The following is a 27165-nucleotide window of genomic DNA, read 5'->3' as shown; positions in this document are numbered from 1 at the left end:
TTCCCCATACTAAACTCCATCTGCCACAGTTTTGCCACTCACTTAATATAACAATGTCCTTTTGCACCTTTTTGCTCCCATCTATACTACTTATTGTGCCACCTAATTTAGCGTTGTCAGCAAACTTTGATATATGGCTCTCTATCCCTTCATCTACGTCATTGATAAGTATAGTGACAAGCTGAGGGCCCAATACAGATCCCTGGGGGACACCACTAGTCACATCCTGCCAACTGGAGTACATACCCATTATCCCTACTCTCTCTCCTATCTCCTAACCAATTCCCTACCCATGTCAATAGGTTGCCTCCAATTCCATGTGCTTTCATTTTTGCTAACAGTCACTTGTATGGAACCTTATCGAATGCCTTCTGGAAGTCCATAGACACACCCTTATCTACCATGTTAGTAACCTCCTCAAAAAATTCAACTAGGTTAGTTGGACATGACTTACCCATTCCAAATCCATGCTGGTTCTCTCTGATCAGCTCATATTTGTCCAAGTGCTCAGCCACCCTGTCCCTAATAACAGGTTCTAGTAACTTCCCCACAACAGACGTTAGACAAATACGTCTATAATTTCCTGGTTTCTCTCTCCCACTCTTCTTAAATAATGGAGTGACAGTGGCAATTTTCCAAACCAAGGGGAAATTGTGCTGGCCCCACTGGAAGAACAAGTCATGGACATCATAGGCAGGGGTGTGTGTCAGAAGTGTGGCATCCGGTGAGGCCAGAGGACAAGTCCCACAGGGTTTTCCATCATCTATCCCTTCTAGCATAAATCTCACTATTCATGATAAATTGCTGCTGCTTTCAGAAGGCACTCACCTGTCTCTGTTTACCCATGCCACTAAATGCTAACCTGTGTACCTGTCTTACATTTCAGGTCCAGAAGCTCCATATAGCCCTGAGGGAGCAGAGGAAGACTAGACCAGCACTGCAGAAGAGGAAACGTAACTTAACCTTACACTTGCAGGCTGGCACTGCATGTAGCTCAGAGAGTAGGCTAGAGGGGTCTGCATGTAGAGATGCACCCAGCACTAATGTGCTGGTGCAAGGGCACAAGGAAAGGATGCCCCAGGAAGCAGCTTGCCAGGGAAAGCTCGCACAATGCCTTGCTACAGAGGGCACAGATGAAAACATTGAGGGCCCACTATACATGAGATTGATGGTACTGGCCTGCCTGCCAGCAAGCTTGCATTCAATGCCATATAGCATGGAGGAGTCGAGCTCCAACCTGTGTGCTGTCTTCGTGAATGACATTGAGACCGTGGAGTGAGTGGTCAGCTCTAAGACCACTGCAGGGGGCCCCACAGTGACGGAGCCTCTGGTGACAGCCCTGACAGCTTTTCTAGGAGCTCAGACTGCTGCTAACTTGGCTCTGGGGTCCTGCATCTCCTCTGGCTTACAAAGCCTCATGGAGAGCGTGGATCGGGGCTTCAAGAGCTTCCCAGCACGCCAGCACTCTGTTCTTGTGCAAAACAGTGGGATGACTGAGGCTCAGCCCCCTGAGAGTGGTATTGGCTTCATGGGAGAGGCACATGCTGTCCTCTCAGAATGACAGCATGCCTGCGCCCTCGCCAACCTCTTAACCCTAGGTGCCAGATAGCCAGCTAGGCCAAACTTCAGCCACGGCCGAAGCTGAGTTCCAGCAGTCTGTAGCCGGGTCCTCAACAGCCAGAGTTCATCGAGGTCACCCATCACGTCCATTTCAAGTGCCCTCCCAAGTTGTAGCCTCTGGGAAACCACCTCGTAGGACCACTAGAATAAGTAAACAAGCACACAAGACAGGCACTAGGGTTTGTACAAGGGTGATTTGTAGATATGCATGATTCATATAACCATTTGTCGAATCAAGACTGGAGTATTTTGGAGTAGTGAAGTAAAATGTTTTGTTTTGATATTGCTGATGGTCTTCATAATCTTAGTGATGTAACAGGAACACTCATGAAGTTATACTGTTGAGGGCATTGATATGTTGGGTGTTAGGACTGGGTCATATGGAAGGAGGGACTGTTGGTGCTTTGGGGAGGGGAGGGATGGTTCAGGAGAATCTGTTTTCCATTTATTGCCTTACAGCTCTGGCAGCTTGCAGCACTGTTGGGCTGTGCTCATCCTCTGCTTCCTCCAGTTCTTTGTCCCATTTCTTCTTCATCCTCCTCCTCGGGAAGCTCCAAGGCAACTCCCCTTTGTATTGCAAGATTGTGGAGCATGCTCCACATCTGTGCCCGGGTTCCTGACATAAGTCAGTTGGTGAGAAGATAGCCCTTGTCCCCAGCAGCCAGCTAGCCTGCCATCCAATGGTCTGGATGGAACGGAGTGGGTACTGAGGCATGGCGCAGTATTGAAAACATCATGACGACTGCCAGGAAACCGGGCACAGACCTGCATGACTCACTATCATAAATTGGATAGCCAGTTGGTGAAGGATAGAAAAATAGAGTGTAGTCTTCTGTTGATTCCAAGCCTTTATTCATGGAGCTCCACATTACACCCACAGCATACCCTAGATCAGCTCTCTTTTATAAAAGGATACAAGAGAGTTCCCAATTGATACCCACCACCTGGACACAATTAACACTAATTGTTATTAATCACATAGATACAATTAACATCGCTGCCTGTGGTCACATACAAGTTGCAAATTGAGCAAATGATAGCCCTTCCTGTTGGGGAGCACACATAGCTACATGTGCGCAGACAATGTTGCACTGTACCAGTAATTCTTTCTGCTTGTCAGCCTCCATGGGGAAGCTAATGAACTGTTGACGCCTCACAAACAATGCATCATTGACCTTCCGGACCGCTGTGTGCATAGCAAACTGGCTGATGTTGCTGATGTCACCAGAAGCAATATGGCATCGGACGCACTTCTGGAGCTTTTCTGACACAGGATATTGGGCTGCAAAATTTGACATCATGGGGCCCGTTTGCACCCCAAAAAAAGGGCAAAATGCATACCAATTTCTATCCCTGAGTCAAATGTAATGTGGTCAAAGCCACTATGGAACCAGTGAACAGTGACAGAACAAAACATAAAAGGAACCTGCAGCACAAGTATCATTCGTGAGCCATGGCGATTGCACAAACTGAATTTTTATATATATGTCAACTTTACTGAGGGAAATATATTTTAAAATCCTGCACAAAGCAAATTGTGTTTCACTGCTAAAGGAGTAAACCTGTTATTTCTAAAGTCTGCACAAAAGGGTTTTTGAGTCAGCTTTAAATGTGACAGCAGATGAACTCAATGTTTCCCATCAATTAAACTTTTTAACAAAAGAAAACAACATTCTGGGAGAGCCAAGATTCTTCAGAGTGAATCTCCTTTACACTACGTGCCCTCTGACTGATGTTAGCAGGTTTATATTTATTTTGGCAGCACTTCATCAGGCATTGGTAGCCCATTAACAGCAGCAATTGCATTTTCAAGCATTTTTTCCATAATTTTACATCTGGTTTTAGCTGTAGAACCTCCAGTATGTGGAGTAATTATAACATTTGGTAATTGAAGCAAAGAATGATCTCTGTGAGGGGAAAAAAGACATAGGAAATTTATAAAATGGCATTTATTTTTAGTACAGTGCACTCTTGCTAAGTATCCTACTGATATGCCAAAGTGTATTACTGATCTATCAGACCTCATTTTAAGTTTAAATTATTAGGCAAATTTATCAAACAAGTATATAATGAACAAATGAATAATATAACAGTACACAATTACATATTTACAAGCCGGACTGGTTGCACCTCAACAAGGCCGGGACCAATATCCTCGTGGGGAGGTTTGCTAGTGCTGTTGGGGAGGGTTTAAACTAGCTTGGCAGAGGGATGGGAACCTGAGCGTAGATTCAGAAGGGAGAGAAGCAGAGCTGGAAAGGGAAGGCAGAAAATTAGTAAGCGAGTTTGGAAGGCAGAGGAAACAAAGGTTAGAAAATAGACAACAAAGGAGTTTGGCAGTACTTAATGTTATATACTTCAGTGCAAGGAGTCTAGTGAATAAGGCAGATGTGCTGAGGGCACAGATAGACACGTGGAAGTATGATATCATAGCTATTACTGAAACATGGCTTAAAGAGCGGCAGGAATGGCAGCTCAACATTTCTGGTTACAGTGTTTTCAGACGACATAGAGAGAGGGATAAAAAAGGAGGGGGGCGGTCGCAATATTGCTTAAATAAACAATTACAGCTGTGAGGAGGGATGGTATGTTAGAAGGATCATCAAATAAGGTCATATGGGTTGAGCTAAAAAAAAATGGGGCAATCACACTACTGAGAGTGTACTATAGACCCCCAAGCAGTCAGGCAGAGATAGAACAGCAAATATGTAGGCAAATTTCTGAGAAGTGCAAAAACAATAGGGCAGTAATAGTAGGTGATTTTAACTACCCTAATATTAACTGGGATAGAATCAGTCTAAAAGGTATGGAGAGCACAGAATTCTTAAAATGCATTCAGGAAAACTATTTTAGCCATTACGTAGCAAGCCCAACAAGAGAGGGGGCAGTTCTGGACTTAGTTTTAGGGAGTGAAGCTGGGCAGGTGGAAAGGTTATCAGTGGGAGAGCATTTTAGTGGTAGTGATCGTAATTCAGTTAGATTTAGCATAGAAAAGGACAAAGATAGAACAGGAGTAAAAGTTCTAAATTGGGGAAAGGCAAATTTTACCAAGCTGAGAAGTGATTTAGCAAAAGTGGACTGGAAGCAGCTACTTTAAGGTAAATTAGTGTCAGAACAGGTATTCAAGGGGGAGATACTGACCATCATTTTCCAATCTTCTCTGGCTACAGGCATGGTATTGGAGGACTGCTAATGTTGTATCGTGGTTTAAAAAGAGAGTAAAGGATAGACCGCATAATTACAGGCCAGTCAGCCTAACCTCGGTGGTGGGCAAATTATTGGAAACAATTCTGAGGGTCAGTATTAATCGTCATTTAGAAAGGCACTGATTAATCAAGGACAGTCAGCATGGATTTGTTAAGGGAAATTTGTGTCTGACTAACTTGATTGACCCTCCTCGTTATCTCCTCAAAAAATTCAATGAGGGTAGCGCATTTGTTGTAGTCTACATGGATTTTAGCAAGGCTTTTGACAAGGTCCCACATGGCAGACTGATCAGACAAGTAAAAGTCCATGGGATCCAAGGGAAAGTGGCAAGTTGGATCCAAAATTGGCTCAATGGCAGGAAGCAAAGGGTAATGGTCGACAAGTGTTTTTGTAACTGGAAGGCTGTTTCAGTGATGTTCTGCAGGGCAGTACTAGGACCCTTGCTCTTTGTGGTATAAATTTTTCGTTCACCTGAGGAAGGAGGAAGCCTCCGAAAGCTTGTGAATTTAAAATAAAATTGCTGGACTATAACTTGGTGTTGTAAAATTGTTTACAATTGTCAACCCCAGTCCATCACCGGCATCTCCACATCATGGTATAAATTAATGATTTAGATCTAAATGTAGGGGGTATGAGGAAGAAGTTTGCAGATGATACAAAAATTGGCCGTGTGGTTGATAGTGAGAAGGAAAGCTGTAGAGGAAGATATCAATGGACTGGTCAAAGTGGGCAGAAAAGTGGCAAATGGAATTCAATCCGGAGAAGTGTGAGGTAATGCATTTGGGAAGGGCAACCAAGGCAAGGGAATACACAATAAATGGGAGGATATGGAGAGGTGTACAGGAACAGAGGGACCTTGGAGTGCGTGTCCACAGATCCCTGTAACAGGGCAGGCAGATAAGGTGTTAAAAAAGGCATACAGGATACTTTCCTTTATTAGCCGAGGCACAGAATATAAGAGGAGGGAGGCTATGCTAGAACTATATATAAAAAAAAAACTAGTTAGGCCACAGTTTGAGTACTGCGTATAGTTCTGGTCACCACGTTACAGGAAAGATGTGATTGCATTAGAGAGGGTACAGAGGAGATTTACGAGGGTGTTGCCAGGACTGGAGAATTTTAGCTATGTGGAAAGATTAGATAGGCTGGGGTTGTTTTCATTGGAAGAGGAGGCTGAGGGGTGACTTAATTGAGGTGTATAAAATTATGAGGGGCCTGGATAGAGTGGATAAGGAGGACCTATTTCCCTTAGCGGAAGGGTCAGTGAGCAGGGGGCATAGATTTAAAGTAATTGGTAGAAGGATTAGACGGGAGCTGAGGAGAAATTTTTTCACCCAGGGGGTGGCGGGTGTCTGGAACTCACTGCCTGAAAGGTTGGTAGAGGCAGAAACCCTCAACTCATTTAAAATGTCCTTGGATGTGCACTTGAAGTGCCGTGACCTACAAGGCTACGGACCAAGAGCTGGAAAGTGGGATTAGGCTGGATATCTCTTTTTTAGCTGGCACAGACGTGATGAGCCGGATGGTCTCCTGTGCTGTAACTTTCTGTGATTCTGTGAAAGTGTTAACACACCTTGGAAGTGGCTCTGGGTCAGTCACATCCAGAGCTGCTGCACGAATCAGCCTCTTCTGAAGCACTTTCACCAAAGCATCCTGATCAACCACTGCACCTTGAAACATCAATAAGACAAACTCTATTAATCTGGACCGCATGTCCTACTGGCTAGGGAACACAACCATTTGAACATGGAGAGCATCACAAACAAGGACTGTCCTGGAGGGGATACAAACATTTTCTCACAGGTGTCACTGGACAACGATCACCAAATGTGGTAACTTCAGCACAGTCATCAAACTTGGATTCTCTGGTCTGTATGGCTTAGCACCACACCACATAGTGCATTGACCTACAAAGCTCTTGGATGCAATGTTTCATGTTTCAATATGCAACTTCTGTAGGAACAATTAATTCTCCTTGTGAATGTATGAAATTAAAAACTGCTCCAACGGCTTTCTGAATATTTTAGCTAAATTAAATACTGAGAGCTTCAAAGTACAATGATAAATAAAAATATAATCTCTTGGGCAGTCAACAATCTAAGGGTAGAGACAAAAGGGGTAATTTTAACATTTATCACCAGGTGAAAAATGGGTGATAGCAAATCAGCTTGTGCCAGGAGTGCACCCGAGCCATGAAAATGGCCCAGCACAGGAAAACTGCGTGGATGTCTTTTCGCACAAGCATAGTGCACCTCAAAAAGTAATCCACTGGTTGGAGAGCACGTTGAGAAATCCTGAAGACTTGATAAGGTACTATGCAAATGTAAGTGCATTTCTTTGTTTGTTCATTTGCCTTCGGTAGTACCAACTCTTGAAGTTGTGCCTCCTATGGCTCTTAACCTTTTCAGAGATTTTCTCCTGCTGTTTCTCCTGCAAAATGTCTAGCAAAGTGATACTTAACATAACACCCTTACTGTTGTGTTCACTAATACAGTGCTTTTAAACTAGCTCTGTAATCTATCTCTTGCTCCACTCATCCCTCAAACTGTGGTGCATTTTCTGGCAGTTTTAATTCTGGAAAATGTATGAATCAAGTAAATTTGCTTGTTTTCAATAATTGCTGTCCAATTTCTCTCTCTCTGCCTCTCTGATACGGCATTACACATGGTGGGCCAAGACCAAATAGCAATATATACAGAAGTTGAGTTGGTTGGAATATGGGGTGCCTCTGCAGTAAAGGCTGAGGAGCTGGAAGATTGCATACTGAGGTACCACAGTGCCACCATTGATGGGAGGGTACAATTAAAGCGTGACACGTTTACATAGGCAGTTTCCATTATAAAGTGCACATAGGAATTACACAGAATTTACAGCACATATCATTCGGCCCAATTGGTTTATGTCGGTGTTTATGCTGTACACAAGCCTCCTCCCACTTTGCCTCCTCCCACCTTACTTCATCTCACCCTATCAGCACATCCTTCTATTCCTTTCTTCCTCATGTACTTATCAAGCTTCCCCTTAAATGCATCTATGCTATTTGCCTCAGCTACTCCATGTGGTAGCGAGTTCCACTTTCTAACCACTCTCTGGGTAAAGATGTTTCTCCTGAATTCCTTATTGGATTTATTAGTGACTATCTTATATTTATGACTCCTAAAACTTGTAGTGAAAAAGTTGACACAAAAGTGTGATGAAAAGAGTGACGACAGAAGTTGTGTAATGGTGTTATGTTCCTGCAAAAAAAATTGCCAAGTCAATGCATTATTGTGCATTTGACCTATTTCCTCCCAGAAGGCATTTTAGGAATGTGGGCAAAAGTTAGCAACCTCTCCATTAACAGTAACCACATAATAATGGAAACAGATAAAATGATTACACTTAAGTACACAATTAGCATATGCAGTAGCTCTAATGCACAAATTCCCCATTGTTTTTTTTACTATAAATGCACTGTTGTACTCCGGGCTATTCTGAGCAGTCACAAAGGTGAAATATAGGCCTATGTTCATACAGTTGTTTGCCTCGGAGAAAGTACTTTATGTGTTGCAGGATATTTTATTCATGTTTAAGCACATCTCTGTGTCTCACATCAAATTTAGGGAAATGAACCATAGCTTTGTAGGATTACAGCACCCAAATTTTAAAAAAAGGAAACTTGGTCAAAATGGAGAGAATCTGACAAGTGATTTGTAGATAATTTTCCAAAATAAACATTGTCGTGGGGTTCACCTACCTCGAGAGATATTGATGAGGGTGGCGGTGGGTTTCATTAGACAAAGCTCTCTTTCTCCAATCAGTTTGCAGGTTTGAGGATTCAGATTTACTACCAACATCACAAAGTCCGATTCCTGAAGGAGATCATCAATCTTTGCACAGTAACAAGCCCCGACCAGTCCCTCCTCCTCCTTGGTCCTAATGATAGATTAGACAAGTCCTGATTTACAGCTGAGCCAGAGTATGAAATTATTTGCCTGGAATTTCTGCAAGGTTCTCCCGATCATCCACCTTAAGCTCGGGTGAAGATTGGCGGAAACACCGGATAAATGGCCATTTACGTGGTTTCTTTGGGATTTCCGTCATTTTTCTGCCAAAGATATGTCGGAAGATTGGAAGAGCACCAGCAGAAATTCTATCCTATTTTATCTAACAGTAGATCAACTTGTTCTCACTTAAATTCTAAGCATAAAATCCAATCTTCACCATTTTCTATTAAAATAAACTTTCTGTTAAAAGTTCGCCTGTCCTCTTTTAAATTCTAGTCCCACACTCCAGGAAGTACTTTTTACCCTTGGGTATTTATCCATAATAATTCATAGCTAGCAATTAGGGCTTTCTGTTTAACTTCTTTTTCCATTCCTGCATTCTGACCTCTATAAAATGCTAACACGAGACTGTTAGAAAATTGCACTGATCACTGATAATCGTGGCCAATGCTTAAAATAATGGAATTTTGGCCTTTATTTCAAGAGGGCTGGAATGCAAAGGGGTGGAAATTATGTTACAGCTCTGGTTAGGCCTCATCTGGAATATTGCATTTAGTTCTGGGCACCGCACCTCAGGAAGAATATATTGGCCTTGGAGGGGGTGCAGCGCAGAAACACCAGAATGATATTGGGGCTAAAACGGTTAAATTATGAGGACTAGGCTTGTATTACATAAATAGAATTACATAGAGTCTAGAGTGCAGAAACAGGCCATTCGGCCCAACTGGTCAATGCCAGTATCTATGCTCCACACGAGCTTCCTTCCACCCTCTTCATCTAACCCTATCAACATATCCTTCAGTTCCTTTCTCCCTCATGTGTTTATCTAGCTGCCCTTTAAATGCATCTATGCTATTCGCCTCAACCGCTCCATGTGGTAGCAAGTTCCACATTCTGACCAATTTCTGGGTAAAGAAGTTTCTCCTGAATTCCCTATTGGTTTTATTGGTGACTCTTGAGTATAGAAGATTAAGGGGTGATCTAATTGAAGAGTTTAATATGATTAAAGGATTTGATAGGTAGATAGAGAGAAACTATTTCCTCTGATGGGAGAGTCCAGAACAAGAGGGCATAACCTTAAATTAGAGCTTGGCCATTCAGGGGTGATGTCAGAAAGTGCTTCTTCACACAAAGGGTAGTGGAAATTTGAAAATCTCTCCCAAAAAGGCTGTTGAGGCTAGGTGAATGGTGGTGGACAATGAAACAACTAATGGGAGGGGGAGGCTCTGTGAACAACCCCATCCTTAATGATGGCAGAGTCCACCATGTGAGTGCAAAAGACAAGGCTGAAGCGTTTGCAATCATCTTCATCCAGAAGTGCCAAGTGGACGATCCATCTCGGCCTCCTCCCGATATCCCCACCATCACAGAAGCCAGTCTTCAGCCAATTCGATTCACTCCACGTGATATCCAGAAACGGCAGAGTGCACTGGATACAACAAAGGCTATGGGCCCCGACAACATCCTGGCTGTATTGCTGAAGATTTGTGCTCCAGAACTAGCCGCGCCTCTAGCCAAACTGTTCCAGTACAGCTACAACACTGGCATCTATCCGACAATGTGGATAATTGCCCAGGTATGTCCTGTCCACAAAAAGCAGGACAAATCCAATCCGGCCAAATACCGCCCCATCAGTCCACTCTCAATCATCAGCAAAGTGATGGAAGGTGTCGTCAACAGTGCTATCAAGCGGCACTTACTCACCAATAACCTGCTCACCGATGCTCGGTTTGGGTTCCGCCAGGACCACTCGACACCAGACCTCATTACAACCTTGGTCCAAACATGGACAAAAGAGCTGAATTCCAGAGGTGAGGTGAGAGTGACTGCCCTTGACATCAAGGCAGCATTTGACCGAGTGTGGTATCAAGGAGCCCTAGTAAAATTGAAGTCAATGGGAATCGGGAAAACTCTCCAGTGGCTGGAGTTGTACCTATCACAAAGGAAGATGGTAGTGGTTGTTGGAGGCCAATCATCTCAGCCCCAGGACATTGTTGCAGGAGTTCCTCAGGGTAGTGTCCTAGGCTCAACCATCTTCAGCTGCTTCATCAATAAGTTCAGAAATGGGGATGTTCGCTGATGATTGCACAGTGTTCAGTCCCATTCACATCCCCTCAGATAATGAAGCAGTCCGTGCCTGCATGCAGCAAGACCTGGACAACATCCAGGCTTGGGCTGATAAGTGGCAAGTAACATTTGCGCCACACAAGTGCCAGGCAATGACCACCTCCCCTTGACATTCAATGGCATTACCATCGCCGAATCCCCCACCATCAACATCCTGGGGGTCACCATTGACCAGAAACTTAACTGGACTAGCCACATAAATACTGTGGCTACAAGAGCAGGTCAGAGGCTGGGTATTCTGCGGCGAGTGATTCACCTCCTGACTCCCCAAAGCCTTTCCACCATCTACAAGGCACAAGTCAGGAGTGTGATGGAATACTCTCCACTTGCCTGGATGAGTGCAGCTCCAACAACACTCAAGAAGCTCAACACCATCCAGGACAAAGCAGCCCGCTTGATTGGCACCCCATCCACCACCCTAAACATTCACTCCCTTCACCACCGGCGCACCGTGGCTGCAGTGTGTACCATCCACAGGATGCACTGCAGCATCTTGCAAACCCGCGACCTCTACCACCTAGAAGGACAAGGGCAGCAGCAGCAGGCACATGGGAACAACACCACCTGAACGTTCCCCTCCAAGTCACACACCATCCCGAATTGGAAATATATCGCCGTTCCTTCATCGCTGGGTCAAAATCCTGGATCTCCCTTCCTAACAGCACTGTGGGAGAACCTTCACCACACGGACTGCAGTGGTTCAAGAAGGTGGATCACCACCACCTTCTCAAGGGCAATTAGGGATGGGCAATAAATGCTGGCCTTGCCTGCGATGCCCACATCCCATGAACGAATAAAAACAATTGAAAATTTCAAAACTGAAATTGATAGATTTTTGTTAGGCAAGGGTATTTGCCATTTCCTTATTTTCAATCACAATATCACCTCTGTCTGTCTTTTAAGGGGCCCACATTTCCCTTAGCCACCATCTTCCTCTTAATACACTTGTAAAAACCTTTAGTGTTGTCCTTGATATCCCTCGCAAGTTTTTTCTTGTATTACCTTTTCGTAGCTCTTACTACTTTCTTTGTATCCCTTTGCTGTTCTTTATATGTCTCCCAGTCTGCGGGATCTCCACTATTCTTTGCATTTGTGTAAGCCCTTTCCTTTAGTTTTATACTATCTCTCACCTCTTTTGTTGACCAAGGTTTTTTAATTACACAATCAAACTCTTGCCCTTTAAGGGTATGTATAGGTCTTGCATTGTACCAAATACTTCTTTGAACACCTCCCACTGTTCATTTGCAGTTTTATCTGTTAACAGTTCCACCCAGTTTACAGAGGTCAATTTCTGTCTCATCCCTTCAAAGATAGCCTTAACTAAATTTAAAACCTTGGTTTGTGACTCACCCTTCTCCCTCTCAAACCTAATATTGAATTCAATCATGTTATGGTCAATGTTAGCTAATTCTGTCTCATTACTCAACACTAGATCTAGTATGGCCTGTCCCCTTGTTGAACATATTGTTCCAGCAAACTGTCTCGAATACACTCAAGAAATTCACTGCCTTTGGGACTCAAGCTGTCTTGCTTCTACCAGTCTGTGTGAAAATTAAAGTCTCCCATTATAACCACTCTGCTGAGCTTCCAACCCCTTATCCTCTCCATCACCAAGATCGCCTACTTCTACTTCTGTGACATCGCTCGTCTCTGCCCCTGCCTCAGTCCATCTGCTGCTGAAACTATCCTCCATGCTTTTGTTACCTTCATACTCGATTATTCCAATGGTCTCCTGGCCGGCCTCCCATCTGCCACTCTCCATAAACTTGAGTTCATCCAAAACTCTGCCGCCCGTATCCTAACTCACACCAAGTCCCGTTCTCCCATCACCCCTGTGTTCGCTGACCTACATTGGCTCCCGGTCTGAGAATACCTCGATTTTAAAATTCTCATCCTTGTGTTCGAATCCCTCCATGGCCTTGCCCCTCCCTATCTCTTTAACCTCCTCCAGCCCTACAACCCTGTGAGATCTCTGTGCACCTCCAATTCTGGCCTCATGCACATGCCCAATTTTCATTGCTGCACCATTGGCAGCCGTGACTTCAGCTGCCCTAACCTCTGGAATTTCCTCCCTAAACCTCTGCCTCTACCTCCCTTGCCTCCTTTTAGTCGCTCCTTAAAACCTACCTCTTTGACCAAACTTTGGTCACCTGTCCTAATATCTCTTTATGTGGCTTGTGTCAAATTTTGTCTGATAAGGCTTCTGTGAAGCACCTTGGGACGTTTTACTACATTAAAAGCGCTATATAAATGCAAGTGGTTGTTGTTGATCTCAACATTTATGCATCACGCTATTTCATCCCTGCTATCGAGAGGTCTGTAGTCAACTCCCACCAAAGTCTTGCATCCTATTCTATTTCTCAATTCTACCCAGAGAGTTTCTACTGTCTGCTCACCCGTACTGATATCCCTTCTTTCTAATGCTGTAATAGTGTATTTTATCAATATTACTACTCCTTCTTCTTTTCCAATTGCACTGTCCTTTCTAAAGACCTTATAACCTGGAATATTTATTTCCCAGTTATGCCCAGTTTGTAGCCAGGTCTCAGTGATGGCCACTACATCATACCATTTAATCTGAATTTGTGCTTCTAATTTGCTTGGTTTTTTTCATACGCTACGTGCATTTGTGCATATAACTCTTAATTGGGTAACAATTGCCCTTTTGCCCTGATGCTGTTTTTCTCACACCTTTTAACTTATCACACTTATTGGGCTATAAATTCGGCCGTGTGACGCCCGTTTTGTAGGGGGCCATCTTGGTAAAGATGTTTGCGAATGCGCAGATAATGAATGCCGGTACTATGTAAAGTAAGGAGAATATGCATTAGATCAGTGTGCAATGCTGATTTAAAGGGATAGATACCATCTTAGCACTCAATGCTCCAGCCAACGTACTGACTTAACCACGAACAACTGAAAATGTCATAGACAGCCTGGAGGACCCCCCACCAGTGCTATTTAAAGGGACCATGCAGGATTTACAGGTTAATTGCTGGATTATTGCTTTTGGCTGCTGATGCATTTGTACCTGTTTTTGGAGGTCTCCTATACTTGAATACTGGGACTAGGGGACATACCCTAAAATTTAGAGCCAGGACTTGTAGGAGTGAAGTTAGGAAATGCTTCTACACGCAAAGGGTGGTAGAAGTTCAGAACACTCTTCTGCAAACAGCAGTTGATGCTAGCTCAATTGTTAATTTTAAATCTGAGATTGATAGATTTTTGATAACCAAGGGTATTAAGTGATATGGGGCTAAGGCGGGTATATGGAGTTAGGTCACAGATCAACCATGATCTCATTGAATGGCGGAACAGGCTCGAGGGGCTAAATGCCACTGCCATGCTGCTTCCTGTTATGCGCCACCCTCTCCTGCAAGAAAGCGGGACATGTCGATTTAATTTTTCTGCAGGATGTTTGGGTGATGTGCTTGTCATGGTTGAATAGCTGCCAGTGTGTGCGACCTTTGAGTTGTGGGTGTGTGGCTTGCAACAGTGGTAATGTGTGAGGGCGAGAGGAAGCATCTGATTGGAAGAGTCGAGTGCTGATTGAAAGAGTTTGTTGGTATGGGGGGGGCGGTGTAGTGTGTGCAGCAGTAGATATGGCTAGTGGTGCAGTTAGAATCATAGAATAGAATCATAGAAAGGTTACAGCACGGAAGGAGGCCATTCGGCCCGTCGAGTCCACGCCGCCTCTATGCAAGGCAATCCAGCTAGTCCCACTTCCCCGCCCTTTCCCCGTGGTCCTGCAAATTTTTTTATTTCAAATACTTATTCAGTTCCCTTTTGTAGGCCATGATTGAATCTGCCTCCACCACCCCCCCTCGGGCAATGCATTCCAGATCCTAACCACTCGCTGTGTAAAAAAGTTTTTGCTTATGTCATCTTTGGTTCCTTTGCCAATCACCTTAAATCTATGTACTCTGGTCCTTGACCCTTCTGCCAATAGAACAGTTTCTCTCTATCTGTCTAGACCCTTCATGATTTTGAATACCTCTATCAAATCTTCTCGCAACCATCTCTGTTCCAAGGAGAACAACCCCAGCTTCTCCAGTCTATCCACGTAACGAAAGTTCCCCATCCCTGGAATCATTCTAATAAATCTCTTCTGCACCCTTTCTAAGGACTTCACATCTTTCCTTAAGTGCGGTGCCCAGAACTGGACACAATACTCCAGTTGTGGCCGAACCAGTGTTTTATAAAGGTTCATCATGACTTCCATACTTTTGTACTCTGTGCCTCTATTTATAAAGCCCAGGATCCCGTATTCTTTTTTAACCACTTTCTCAACCTGCCCTGCCACCTTCAATGATTCGAGCACATATACCCTCAGATCTCTCTGTTCCTGTATCCCTTTTAAATCTGTGCCCTCTAGTTTATATTGTCTCTCCTCGTTCTTCCTACCGAAATGTATCGCTTTGCATTATTCTGTGTTAAATTTCATCTGCCATGTGTCCGCCCATGCCACCAGCCTGACTATATCCTCTTGAAGTCTATCACTATCCTCCTCATTGTTTACTACCCTTCCAAGTTTTGTGTCATTTGCTAATTTTGAAATTGTACCCTGTACACCCAAGTCCAAGTCATTAATATATATCAAGAAAAGCAGTGGTCCCAGCACTGACCCCTGGGGAACACCACTGTACACCTCCCTCCAGTCCGATAAACAACCGTTCACAACTACTCTCTGTTTCCTGTCCCCTAGCCAATTCTGTATCCATGTTGCTACTGCCCCCTTTATTCCATGGGCTGCAATCTTCATAATAAGCCTATCTTGCGGCACTTTATCAAACGCCTTTTGAAAATCCATGTACACCACATCAGCTGCATTGCCCTCTTCTACCCTCTCTGTTACCTCATCAAAAAACCTCATTAAAAAACCCTATCAGCTAAGTTAAACACGATTTGCCTTTAACAAATCCATGCTGGCTTTCCCTAATCAATCCACCCTCGTCCGAGTGACTGTTAATTCTGTCCTGGATTATTGTTTCTAAAAGTTTCCCCATCACTGAGGTTAAACCGACTGGCCTATAGTTGCTGGGTTTGTCCACTTCACAGACGACCTCACTCACCGTGTCCACTCGTGTCAAAGCATTGAACTTTTTCCTGCACTGAATCCAAGTTTGTGGTGCCATGCGCCTGGCACTGACTTCTTCCCCTGCTGCCTCTTAAGCATATGCCTGGAGGGCCTCTTGCTCCCCTGTGGATACAGGATGCACCTCCTTCTGTCCACCTCTTGCACCAAGGCCTCTAGTGCATCAGCAGAGACACTTGGTGCACGCTCTCTCGCAGGCCTGGTACAAACTCAGACTGGTAAATTAGTGAGGTCAGGCATGTAGATTGGAGGATGTGGGATTTAGTAGTGCACAACTTTTATTCAATGTTTTAACATAACTCATCGGTTTGTAAACATAGGGACGGGTCCTGCGTGTTTTACATGTGCGATTCCTGATCTCCGTTCAGACTCTGTGCAGACCCGTATCTTATATTTTGCACATAAGAGATGCACGCTGCCTTTAAGATATGCAGGCAGCCTTTAAGAGGTGTGAGGCACTCACGCGATATCGGGGCTCCCCTGCTGCTGAGAAGTCATTCAACAGTGCAGTTGCTCCCGACGCAATCAGGTGAATGACCAGGCAGCACAAATCTCACATGCTGCCTGCATCGGAACAACCGGGCGTGAGTTAATCGCGCACGTGACCCCCGTGGTCGGATTCGTGGGTTATTGAATTTAACCCCCAATGTTTTTAATCACTCCTGTTGTATTTTTATCAGTTATTTTGTTATTTTTTCCTATTTTATTTCTGAACCTAAAGTATTAATATTAGGCTGGTAATTGCTCCAAGCGGCGAACGAACGGTGCTCCCCGCTTCGTAGATTTACTGCGGGAACTTCCTCTAATGCGAACCTGAAAAGAGTCCAGGATTAAGTCCCGTGAACCCAGGACCTATGTGGCCGACGAGAGGGTTGCTCTCTTCCCTCGACCAATCAGATTGCAGTGTCATTGACAAGCCGCGAAGAGTCAAAACCTTGAAGTGCAAGCTACAACAGCAAAAACATCTTAAAAACAGTTAGAGACAGTGAAATAAAGAGAGGGTAAGAAATGTTGAATTAAAAGACAGACGTTAAAGAGACAGAAAGAAAAAGTAAAAAATTAAAAAATGTTCATTCTTTTAAAAATGTCCAACAACTATTAAAATCGTCACATTTTTAAATTTAATTTTCAGTGCCAGAGAGATTGTTGGCATTCATTAAGACTTACCACGCTGTTAAAACTTAATTTAGACCTGATATAACTAAGCGTATCTGTCTTGTGACGAGATTAGTTCGTTTCCAGATGGGCAGGAGAACAAGTTGGCGCTGGTCCATTGATTGCAGCTGGCGAGGTCCCTTTAACGCGAAGCTGTCAGATTGCTGGCAAACCAGGAAGAGCAAGTTCTGGATTTCCGTTTGACTGCCCTTGTGCGGTCGTATTTGCTCTTCAATTTTGCCACTAATAACAGTGAGCGCTGTTAGGCTCACTGTTATTTTAAAAGCAATTTCCAGCCCATTATGTTTAAAATAATTTATGATTTGGACTTTGCTCTCATCCCCTTTTCTTATTTTTCATTTATTTTCACTTTTATTATTTCTACCTGAGCCCTCCCCATGTATCCCCTCCCTTTTTATTGGTTTAAAGTCTTTTCTACAACCCTATTCATCCTTTCAGCTAGGACCTTGGTCCCAGCCCGGTTCAGGTGCAGTCCGCCCCAGCGGTACGGTGCCTTCTTGTCCCATTTCTAGTGCCAGAATCCCACAAAATGGAGCCCCTCTTTCCCATACCAGTCTTTCAGCCACATATTCACTTTCTTGATCTGTTTGTCCCTATGCCAATCAGCACATAGCTCGGGTAATAATCCTGAGATTACTACCCTCAAGGTCTTGCTTTTTAATTTAGCTCCTAGCTCCTGATACTTTCTTAGCAGGACTTCCTCCCTGTTCTTTCCTATGTTGTTTCTTTTTCACCCTTCCTTTCCAGGTTCCTTTCCAGCTGCATCAAGATATCCCATACCCTGGCTCCAGGTAGGCAACACACCCTTTGGGACTCTTCGATTGCGACTGCAGAGGATGCTATCTATCCCCCTAATTATCGAATCTCCTGTTCCCACAACCTTTCTATTCTGCTCCTTCCCCCCTTGAACTGCCTCCTGTTCCATCATGCCTTGATCAGCATTGTGATTGTCCTTCCCGCAGCCTTTCTCCTTATCCTCAAGAGTAGCAAGTACATTGTACCTGTTGGACAGAATCACGTTCTGCAGTTCCTCCCTCATTGCCTCAACTAGATTCCCCTTACCCTACTGACTGTCAGTTACACACTCCTCTTCCTGAACCTGCATATCTCTACTTGATGTGACTGTGTTCTGGAGTAAACGATCCAGGTTTTCCTCCCCATCCCTTATGTGTCAGGGTGTGTCCAACTCACAGTCCAGCTCAATGACTCTGAGCCGGAGTGACTCAAGGCAGATACATTTCCCACAGATGTGGTCAAACGGGACAGTCTTGCTGTCTTCAAATTCCTATATTCTGCAGTCCCGACACACTGCCTGTGAAGCCATTTTCTATTCTATGTTTATCTACTTATTTTAAGTTTATGTAGCAGTTAATTATTTATCTCTAGTGCTAACTGAATCCCCATAAATGTTAATTTAGTTTCTTATACCGCTCAGTTTAGTAAAGGTATCCTATTAGGTATATTTACTACTTACTTGAAAGGATATTGGAGAGGGAGAGGGGAAATCCAGTCGTTGTGGTCCATGTTGGGACCAACAACATAGGAAAGAGATGGCAAGAGATCCTGTTCCGAGAGTACCGGGAGCTAGGAGCTAAATTAAAAAACAGGACCTCAAGGGTTATAATCTCTGGATTATTACCCGAGCCACATGCAAATTGGCTTAGGGATAAGCAGATTAGGGAGGTGAACACGTGGTTGAAGGAGTGGTGTGGGAAAGAGGGGTTCCATTTCATGGGATACTGGCACCAGTACAGAAGGGAACTGTACCGTTGGGACGGGCTCCACCTGAACCGGGCTGGGACCAGGGTCCTAGCGGAAAGGATAAATAGGGCGGTCACAAGGACTTTAAACTAGTAAATGGGGGGGGAGGGGGGAGGGGGAAGGGATCAGGTGGAAAAGGTAGTATAAATAATAATTCCAAAACAAATGAGAAGGAAGAGAGTAGAGTAATAGTCAGAAATTATGCTTTAGGTACTACAGGTAAAAAGAAAACTAAAAAATGTAAAGTAATTAAATCAGAAGAGAGAAATAAGAAATGTGTGAGTAAAGCAACATTAGAGCAGAAGGACAGGGTCTGTGGCCCAAATAAACGTTCATTATACAAACGCATGGAGCGTAAGGAACTAACTGAATGAATTGTAGGTGTAAATTCGACTTAGAGGGTACGACATGGTAGCCATTACTGAGACATGGCTGCAAGATGGTCAGGACTGGGAACTGAATATAGCAGGTTATAAGGTCTATAGGAAGGATAGGAAAACTGATAGAGGGGGAAGAGTAGCCTTAGTGATTAACGATGAAATTACTTCAATGATAAGAGAGGATATAACGAGAGGCAAGCAGGCAGTGAAGTCTTAATGGGTAGAATTAAGAACTAGAAAAGGATTTAAGACAGTAGTGGGAGCTGTGAAGAGGCAAAATGTATAAATGCAGAGATTAGACAAGCATTAACCATTGACCAGAAACTTAACTGGACCAGCTATATAAATATTGTGGGTACAAGAGCAGGTCAGAGGCTGGGTATTCTGCGGCGAGTGACTCACCTCCTGACTCCCCAAAGCCTTTCCACCATCTACAAGGCACAAGTCAGGAGTGTGATGGAATACTCTCCACTTGCCTGGATGAGTGCAGCTCCAACAACACTCAAGAAGCTCGACACCATCCAGGACAAAGCAGCTCGCTTGATTGGCACCCCATCCACCACCCTAAACATTCACTCCCTTCACCACCGGCGCACAGTGGCTGCAGTGTGTACCATCCACAGGATGCACTGCAGCAACTCGCCAAGGCTTCTTCGACAGCACTCTGAAACCCGCGACCTCTACCACCTAGAAAGACAAGAGCAACAGGTACATGGGAACAACATCACCTGCACGTTTCCCTCCAAGTCACACACCATCCCGACTTGGAAATATATCGCCGTTCCTTCATCGTCGCTGGGTCGAAATCCTGGAACTCCCTTCCTAACAGCATTGTGGGAGAACCTTCACCACACGGACTGCACGGCTCACCACCTTCTCAAGGGCAATTAGGGATGGGCAATAAATGCTGGCCTCACCAGCGACGCCCACATCCCATGAACGAATAAAAAAAAAAGCATGCAGCAAAGGCAGAATAGTTTTAATGGGGGATTTTAACTTTCATATAGATTGGGATAAGCAGACAAGCTCATGTCATAAAGGTAGCGAATTTCTTGAGTGTGTTCAGGACAGCTTTCGGCAACAATATGTCGTGGAACCAACAAGGGGGCTGGCCATATTAGATTTAATAAGGAGTAATGAGCCAGATTTAGATAACAGCCTAATCGTGCGTGAATATTTATCTAATAGTGATCATAATATGATCAAGTTCAACATTGTGTTTGAAAGGGAGAAACCGTAACAGTTACTAAGATTCTAAATTTAGGTAAGGCCAACTTCAACGAGATGAGACAGAGACTGTCCACAATAAACTGGGCAAATCCGTTAATGGGTAAAACGACAGAAGATCAGTGGGAGGTGTTCAAAAAAGAATTTAAGATGATACAGAACCAGTTTATACCCCTAAGGGGCAAGAGCTCTACTTGCCAAAAAAAAAGCCATGGACGACAAAAGAGGTAAAGGACAATATAAAGCTAAAAGAAAAAGCTTACAAAAATGCAAAAAATAGCACAGATCCTGGCGACGGGAGAGATACAAAGAACAGCAAAGGGTGACAAAACAGATAGTAAGAGCTACAAAAAGGGAGTATGAAAAGAAACTCGCAAGAGCTATCAAAATCAACACAAAAAGTTGTTACAATTATATTAGGAAAAAAAGGGTGGTTAAGAGCAATGTGGGCCCCTTAAAAACTGATAATGGTGATTTTGTAAATGAAAATGAGGAAATGGCAGACATGTTAAATAATTACTTTGCGTCAGTATTTATGGTAGAGTAAGAGAATAGCATGCCAGACACCCGAAGGAAACTAATTTTGAATCAGGGACGGAGACGCACCATAATTAACGTAAGCAAATTAACAGTAATGAAGAAAATAATGGCACTAAAGAGTGACACCCCCCCAGGTCCAGATGGTTTCCATCCCAGGGTTTTAAAGGAAGTAGGTGAGAACATTGCAGATGCCCTAACTATAATCTTCCAAAGTTCTCTCAATTTAGGAATCGTTCCTTTAGATTGGAAAATTGCACATGTCATTCCGCTATTTAAGGAAGGTGAGAGAGGGAAACCAGGGAATTATAGATCAGTTAGCCTAACATCTGTTGTCGAGAAATTACTAGAGTCTATAATTAAGGATAGAATGGCTGAACACCTTGAAAATGTTCAGCTGATGAGAGAGACCCAGCATGGATTTGTAAAGGGTAGGTCATGCCTGACGAACCTGATTGAATTTTTTGAAGAGGTAACTAAAATAGTGGACAGGGAATGTCTGTGGATGTTGTTTATATGGACTTCCAGAAGGCAAAAAGTCCCTCATAAAAGACTGTTAGCTAAAGTTGAAGCTCACTGAATTGAGGGCAAATTATTGACCTGGTTAGGAAACTGGCTGAGCGGCAGGAGACAGAGTGTAGGGATAATGGGCAGGTACTCAAATTGGCAGGATGTGACTAGTGGTGTCCCACAGGAATCTGTGTTGGGGTGTCAAGGCAAATGTGAGGTCATCATCTTTGGTCCTAAAAAGGACAGATCAGAGTAATATCTAAATGGTAAAAAGCTCGAAACAGTGGAGGTCCAAAGAGATTTAGGGGTCCATGTACATAGATCATTAAAATGTCATGGACAGGTATAGAAAATAATTAAAAAGGCTCATGGAATGTTGACCTTTATATCTAGAGGACTAGAATACAAGGCGGTAGAAGTTATGCTACAGCTATACAAAGCCTTGGTTAGATCACACTTGGAGTACTGTGTTCAGTTCTGGGCACCACATCTTAGGAAGGATATATTGGCCTTCGAGGTAGTCCAGCATAGATTTACTAGAATGATCCCTGTACTCCATGGATTAAATTACGAGGAGAGATTACACAGACTAGGATTGTATTCCCTGGAATTTAGAAGATTAAGGGACGATTTGATCAAAGTTTTCAAGATATTAAGGGGAACATAGATAGGGTAGATAGGGAAAAATTATTCCTGCTTGTTGGGGAGTCCAGGACTAGGGGACATAGCCTAAAAATTAGAACCAGGACTTTCAAGACTGAAGTTAGGAAATACATCTACACACAAAGGATGGTAGAAGTTTCAAACTCTCTTCTACAAATGGCAGTGATGCTAGCTCAATTGTTAATATTAAATCTGAGATTGATAGATTTTTGTTAACCAAAGGTATTATGGGATATGGGGCTAACACAGGTATATGGAGTTAGGTCACAGATCAGTCATGATCTCACTGAATGGCGGAACAGGCTCGAGGGGCTAAATGGCCTACTCCTGTTCCTATGTTCCTATGTACAGTTGATTGACAGATTACTGCCATCTGACTAAAAAACTTGAGTTTTTTAAGATAGAAAAACATAGAAAATAGGAGCAGGAGAAGGCCATTCGGCCCTTCGAGCTTGCTCCACCATTCAATATGATCATGGTTGATCCTCTATCTCAATACCATATTCCTGCTCTCTCCCCATACCCCTTGATGCCTTTTCTGTCCAGAAATCTATCTATCTCCTTCTTAAATATATTCAGTGACTTGGCCTCCACAGCCTTCTGTGATAGAGAATTCCACAGGTTCACCACCCTCTGAGTGGCTACCTCTTTTAGTACTCTGGGATGCAGATTATCAGGCCCTGGGGATTTATCGGCTTTCAGTCCCATTAATTTCTCCTCATCTCAGTCCTAAATGTCCTACCCCGTATCCTGAAACTGTGACCCCTCGTTCTAGACCCCCAGCCAGAGGAAACATCCTCCCTGCATCCAGTCTGTCTAGCTCTGTCAGAATTTTATACCTTTCAATGAGATCCCCTCTCATTCTTCTAAACTCGAGTGAATACAGGCCTAGTCAACCCAAGCTCTCCTCATACGACAGTCCTGCCATCCCAGGAATCAGTCTGGTGAACCTTCGCTGCACTCCCTTTATGGCAAGTATATCCTTTATTAGGTAAGGAGACCAAAACTGCATACAATACTCCAGGTGTGGTCTCATCAAGGCCCTGTATAGCTGAAGTAAGACATCCTTGCACCTGTACTCAAATCCTCTTACAACAAAGGCCAACATACCATTTGCCATACTAACTGCTTGCTGCACCTGCATTTTTGCTTTCAGTGAGTGGTGTACAAGGACACCCAGGTCACTTTGTACATCAACATTTCCCAATCTATTACCATTTAAATAATACTCTGCCTTTCTGTTTTCCTTTCTGAAGTGGATAACTTCACATTTATCCACTTATACTGCATCTGCCATGTATTTGCCCACTCACTCAACTTGTCTAAATCGCCTTGAAGCCTCTTTGCATCCTCCTCACAACTCACAATCCCACCTAGTTTTGTGTCGTCAGCAAACTTGGAAATATTACATTTGGTTCCCTCATCCAAATCATTGATATATATTGTGAATAGCTGGGGCCCAAGCACCGATCCCTGCAGTACCCCACGAGTCACTGCCTGCCACCCTGAAAAATACCCATTTATTCCTACTCTCTGTTTCTTGTCTGTTAACCAATTTTCAATCCATGCCAGTATATTACTCCCAATCCCACGTGCTTTAATTTTGCACACTAACCTCTTATGTGGGACTTTATCAAAGGCCTTCTGAAAATCCAAATACACCACATCCACTGGTTCTCCCTTATCTATTCTACCAGTTACATCCTCAAAAAATTCCAGTAGGTTTGTCAAACACGATTTCCTTTGTTTACTTTGTTTAATTCCGTTGATATTTTCTAAGTGTCCTGTTATTACGTCCTTTATAATAGACTCTAGCATTTTCCCTACTACTGATGTTAGGCTAACTGGTCTGTAATTCCCTGTTTTTTCTCTCCCTTTTTTAAATAGTGCAGTTACATTTGCCACCCTCCAATCTGCAGGAACTGTTCCATAATCTATAGAATTTTGGAAGATGACAACCAATGCATCCACTATTTCCATGGCTACCTCTTTTAGTACTCTGGGATGCAGATTATCAGGCCCTGGGGATTTATCGGCTTTCAGTCCCATTAATTTCTCCAGCACTTTTTTTTACTAATACTAATTTCCTTTAATTCCTCCTTCTCACTAGACCCTTGGTTCCCTAGCATTTCTGGGAAATTATTCGTGTCCTCTTCCGTGAAGACAGAACCAAAGTATTTCTTTAATTGCTCTGCCACTTCTTTTTTCTCCATTATAAATTCTCCCGTTCTACATTTGTCTTCACTAATCTTTTTCTTTTTACATACTTGTAGAAACTTTTACTGTCCGCTTTTATGTTCCTTGCAAGTTACTCTCATACTCTATTTTTCCCCGCTTAATCAATCTCATGGTCCTTTTTTGCTGAATTCTAAACTGCTTCCAATCCTCAGGCTTGCTACTTTTTCTGGCAACTTTATGTGACTCCTCTTTGGATCTAATACTATCCTTAATTTCTTTTGTTAGCCATGGTTGGGCCGCTTTTCCTTTTGTGTTTTTGCGCCTGAAAAGAATGTATAACTGTTGCAATTCATGCATTCATTCCTTAAATGTTAGTCATTGCCTATTCACCACCAAGCCTTTTAATGAAGCTTCCCAATCTATCATAGCCAACTCACTCCTCATACCTTCTTAGTTTCCTTTGTTAAGATTTAGGACTCTAGTTTCGGATTGGACTACTTCAATTTCCATCTTAATGAAGAATTCTATCATATTATGGTTACTCTTTCCTAAAGGAGCCTGCATAACAAGATTATTAACTAACCCCTTCTCATTGCACAATACCCAATCTAGGATAGCCTGTTCCCTGGTTGGCTCCTCAACGTACTGGTCTAAAAAAACCATCTCGTACACACTCCAGGAATTCATCCTCCACAGTATTATTGATAATTTGGTTTGGCCAATCTATATGTAGATTAAAGTCACCCATGATTACTGTAGTACCCTTGTTACATGCATCTCTAATTTCCTGTTTGATGCCGTCCCTTACATTACCACTACTGTTTGGAGGCCTATAGACAACTCCCACCAGTGTTTTCTGCCCCTTGGTGCTTCTTAACTCCACCCAGACTGATTCTGCATCTTGATTTTCTGAGCCAATATCCTTTCTCACTATTACTCTGATTTCATCCTTTACTAACAACGCCACACCACTTCCTTTTTGCCTGTCCTTCCTAAATATCGAATTCCTTTGAATATTCAGCTCCCAGCCTTGGTCATCCTGCAGCCATGTCTCCATAATCGCAATTATATCGTATCCGTTTACATCTATTTGCGCTGTTAATTCATCTATCTTATTACGAATGCTTCGTGCATTCAGATACAGTGCCTTTAGATTTGTCTTTTTCACATTTTTAGACATCTTAACATTTTTTTGTACTATGGCCCTATTTGTCTTATTACCATTTTTTCTTACCCGGACCCTATTTGTTAGTGCACTCTTTTGTTTGTACGCTCTTTCCCTTCTTGACACAGTCTGGTTATCCTTACCCCAATCACTTTCCTGCACTGCTGCCTTGTCTTTTCTCTTTAGCATTCTAGATTTCTCTCCACCGGGACCCTCCCCCCTTATTTAGTTTAAAGCCCTATCTACCTCCCTAATTATTCGATTTGCTAGAACTCTGGTCCCAGCATGAATCAGGTGTAGTCCGTCTAGGTTACTAAGTTAAATCTCAGTTTGATAAAAAAAAACACACTTTCAGTACTACCACTGAATTCCCACTCTCATCAAATTCCCATTTTAAAGTCTGCACTCTATTAGCGGTTCACTCAGTTAGAAGTTAGTTAGAAGTTCACTCTCTCTGTGCAGCCTCTTTTATCAGGACTGATCATTTCCGGGATGGAATGGGAGCCATCACTGCTGCATTAAACAATCCACTGAAGCATCTCTACTGATGAGTGGATGTAATTATAGCATAACATATTTCCATTATAAATGTGGACATAAGAATTTATAATGGTAAGTTGGCAAGAATAGTGTGCACACATAAGATTTTTCATTTATTATGGATGAGATTGAGATGGATCTAAGCCCTGGACAGGTTTGCTGCAGAATCAACAACAACAACAACATGCATTTATATAGCGCCTTTAATGTAGTAAAATGCCCCAACGTGCTTCACAAGATCATTGTCAAACAAAATGTGAGACCGAAGCACATAAGCAGATATTAGGACAGATGACCAAAAGCTTGGTCAAAGAAATAAGGAGTGTCATAAAGGAGGAGGGGTAGAGAGGCGGTGAGGTTTAGGGAGGGAATTCCAGAGCTTAGGGCCTAGGCAGCTAAAGATATGGCCCCAATGGTGGAGCGATGAAAATCGGGGATGTGCAAGAGGCCAGAATTGGAGGAGTGCAGAGATCTTGGAGGGTTGTAGAGCTGGAGGAGGTTACAGAGATAGGGAGTGGTGAAGCCATGGAGGGATTTGAGAACAAGGATGAGAATTTTAAAATCACGTTCCAGGACTGGGAGCCAATGTAGGTCAGCGAGCATGGGGGTGATGGGTGAACATGACTTGTTGCAAGTTAGGATACAGGCAGCAGAGTTTTGGATGAGCTCAAGTTTACAAAGGGTGCAAGGTGGGAGGCATTGGAATAGTCAAGCCTAGAGTCAACAACAGCATGGATGAGGGTTTCAGCAGCAGATGTGCTGAGGCAGTGGTGGAGACATTCTCATGCTGCTAAACTTCCACTGCACATTAAGCTAAATTTGACAAGGCCAGCCAAAATCTTCTGTAGGGGAATGTGGATTCTGTAGCAAGTCCATCCAGCACTTGAAGACACCTCAATTACAGTGTATAATAAATAAATCTTTTAATTGAATATTTTTAAGAAGGAGCTGGATAGATTTCTAGACACAAAAGGCATTAAGGGGTATGGGGAG

At 43.3% G+C, this 27165-nt stretch overlaps 1 protein-coding gene across 1 annotated transcript in view; it reads right to left on the bottom strand.

Annotated features, from left to right (window-relative positions):
* Positions 1–2464: 2464 nt before the first annotated feature.
* Positions 2465–27165, bottom strand: part of LOC137333185 (probable 2-ketogluconate reductase) — a 35457-nt gene continuing 10756 nt past the window's right edge. Inside the window, exons 3-5 of the mRNA XM_067997374.1 lie at positions 8564–8742; positions 6401–6497; positions 2465–3527 (exon numbers count right to left, since the gene is read on the bottom strand). Of these exons, the coding sequence (XP_067853475.1) occupies positions 3371–3527; positions 6401–6497; positions 8564–8742 (433 nt within the window). The 3' untranslated portion in view covers positions 2465–3370. The remainder of the gene's footprint in view (positions 3528–6400; positions 6498–8563; positions 8743–27165) is intronic.

The sequence above is a fragment of the Heptranchias perlo genome, chromosome 2 (assembly GCF_035084215.1).
Source record: "Heptranchias perlo isolate sHepPer1 chromosome 2, sHepPer1.hap1, whole genome shotgun sequence".
Classification (NCBI taxonomy): Eukaryota; Metazoa; Chordata; class Chondrichthyes; order Hexanchiformes; family Hexanchidae; genus Heptranchias; species Heptranchias perlo.
The sequence above is the reverse complement of the archived record's forward strand: the minus strand, read 5'-3'. Positions and strand labels throughout refer to the sequence as shown.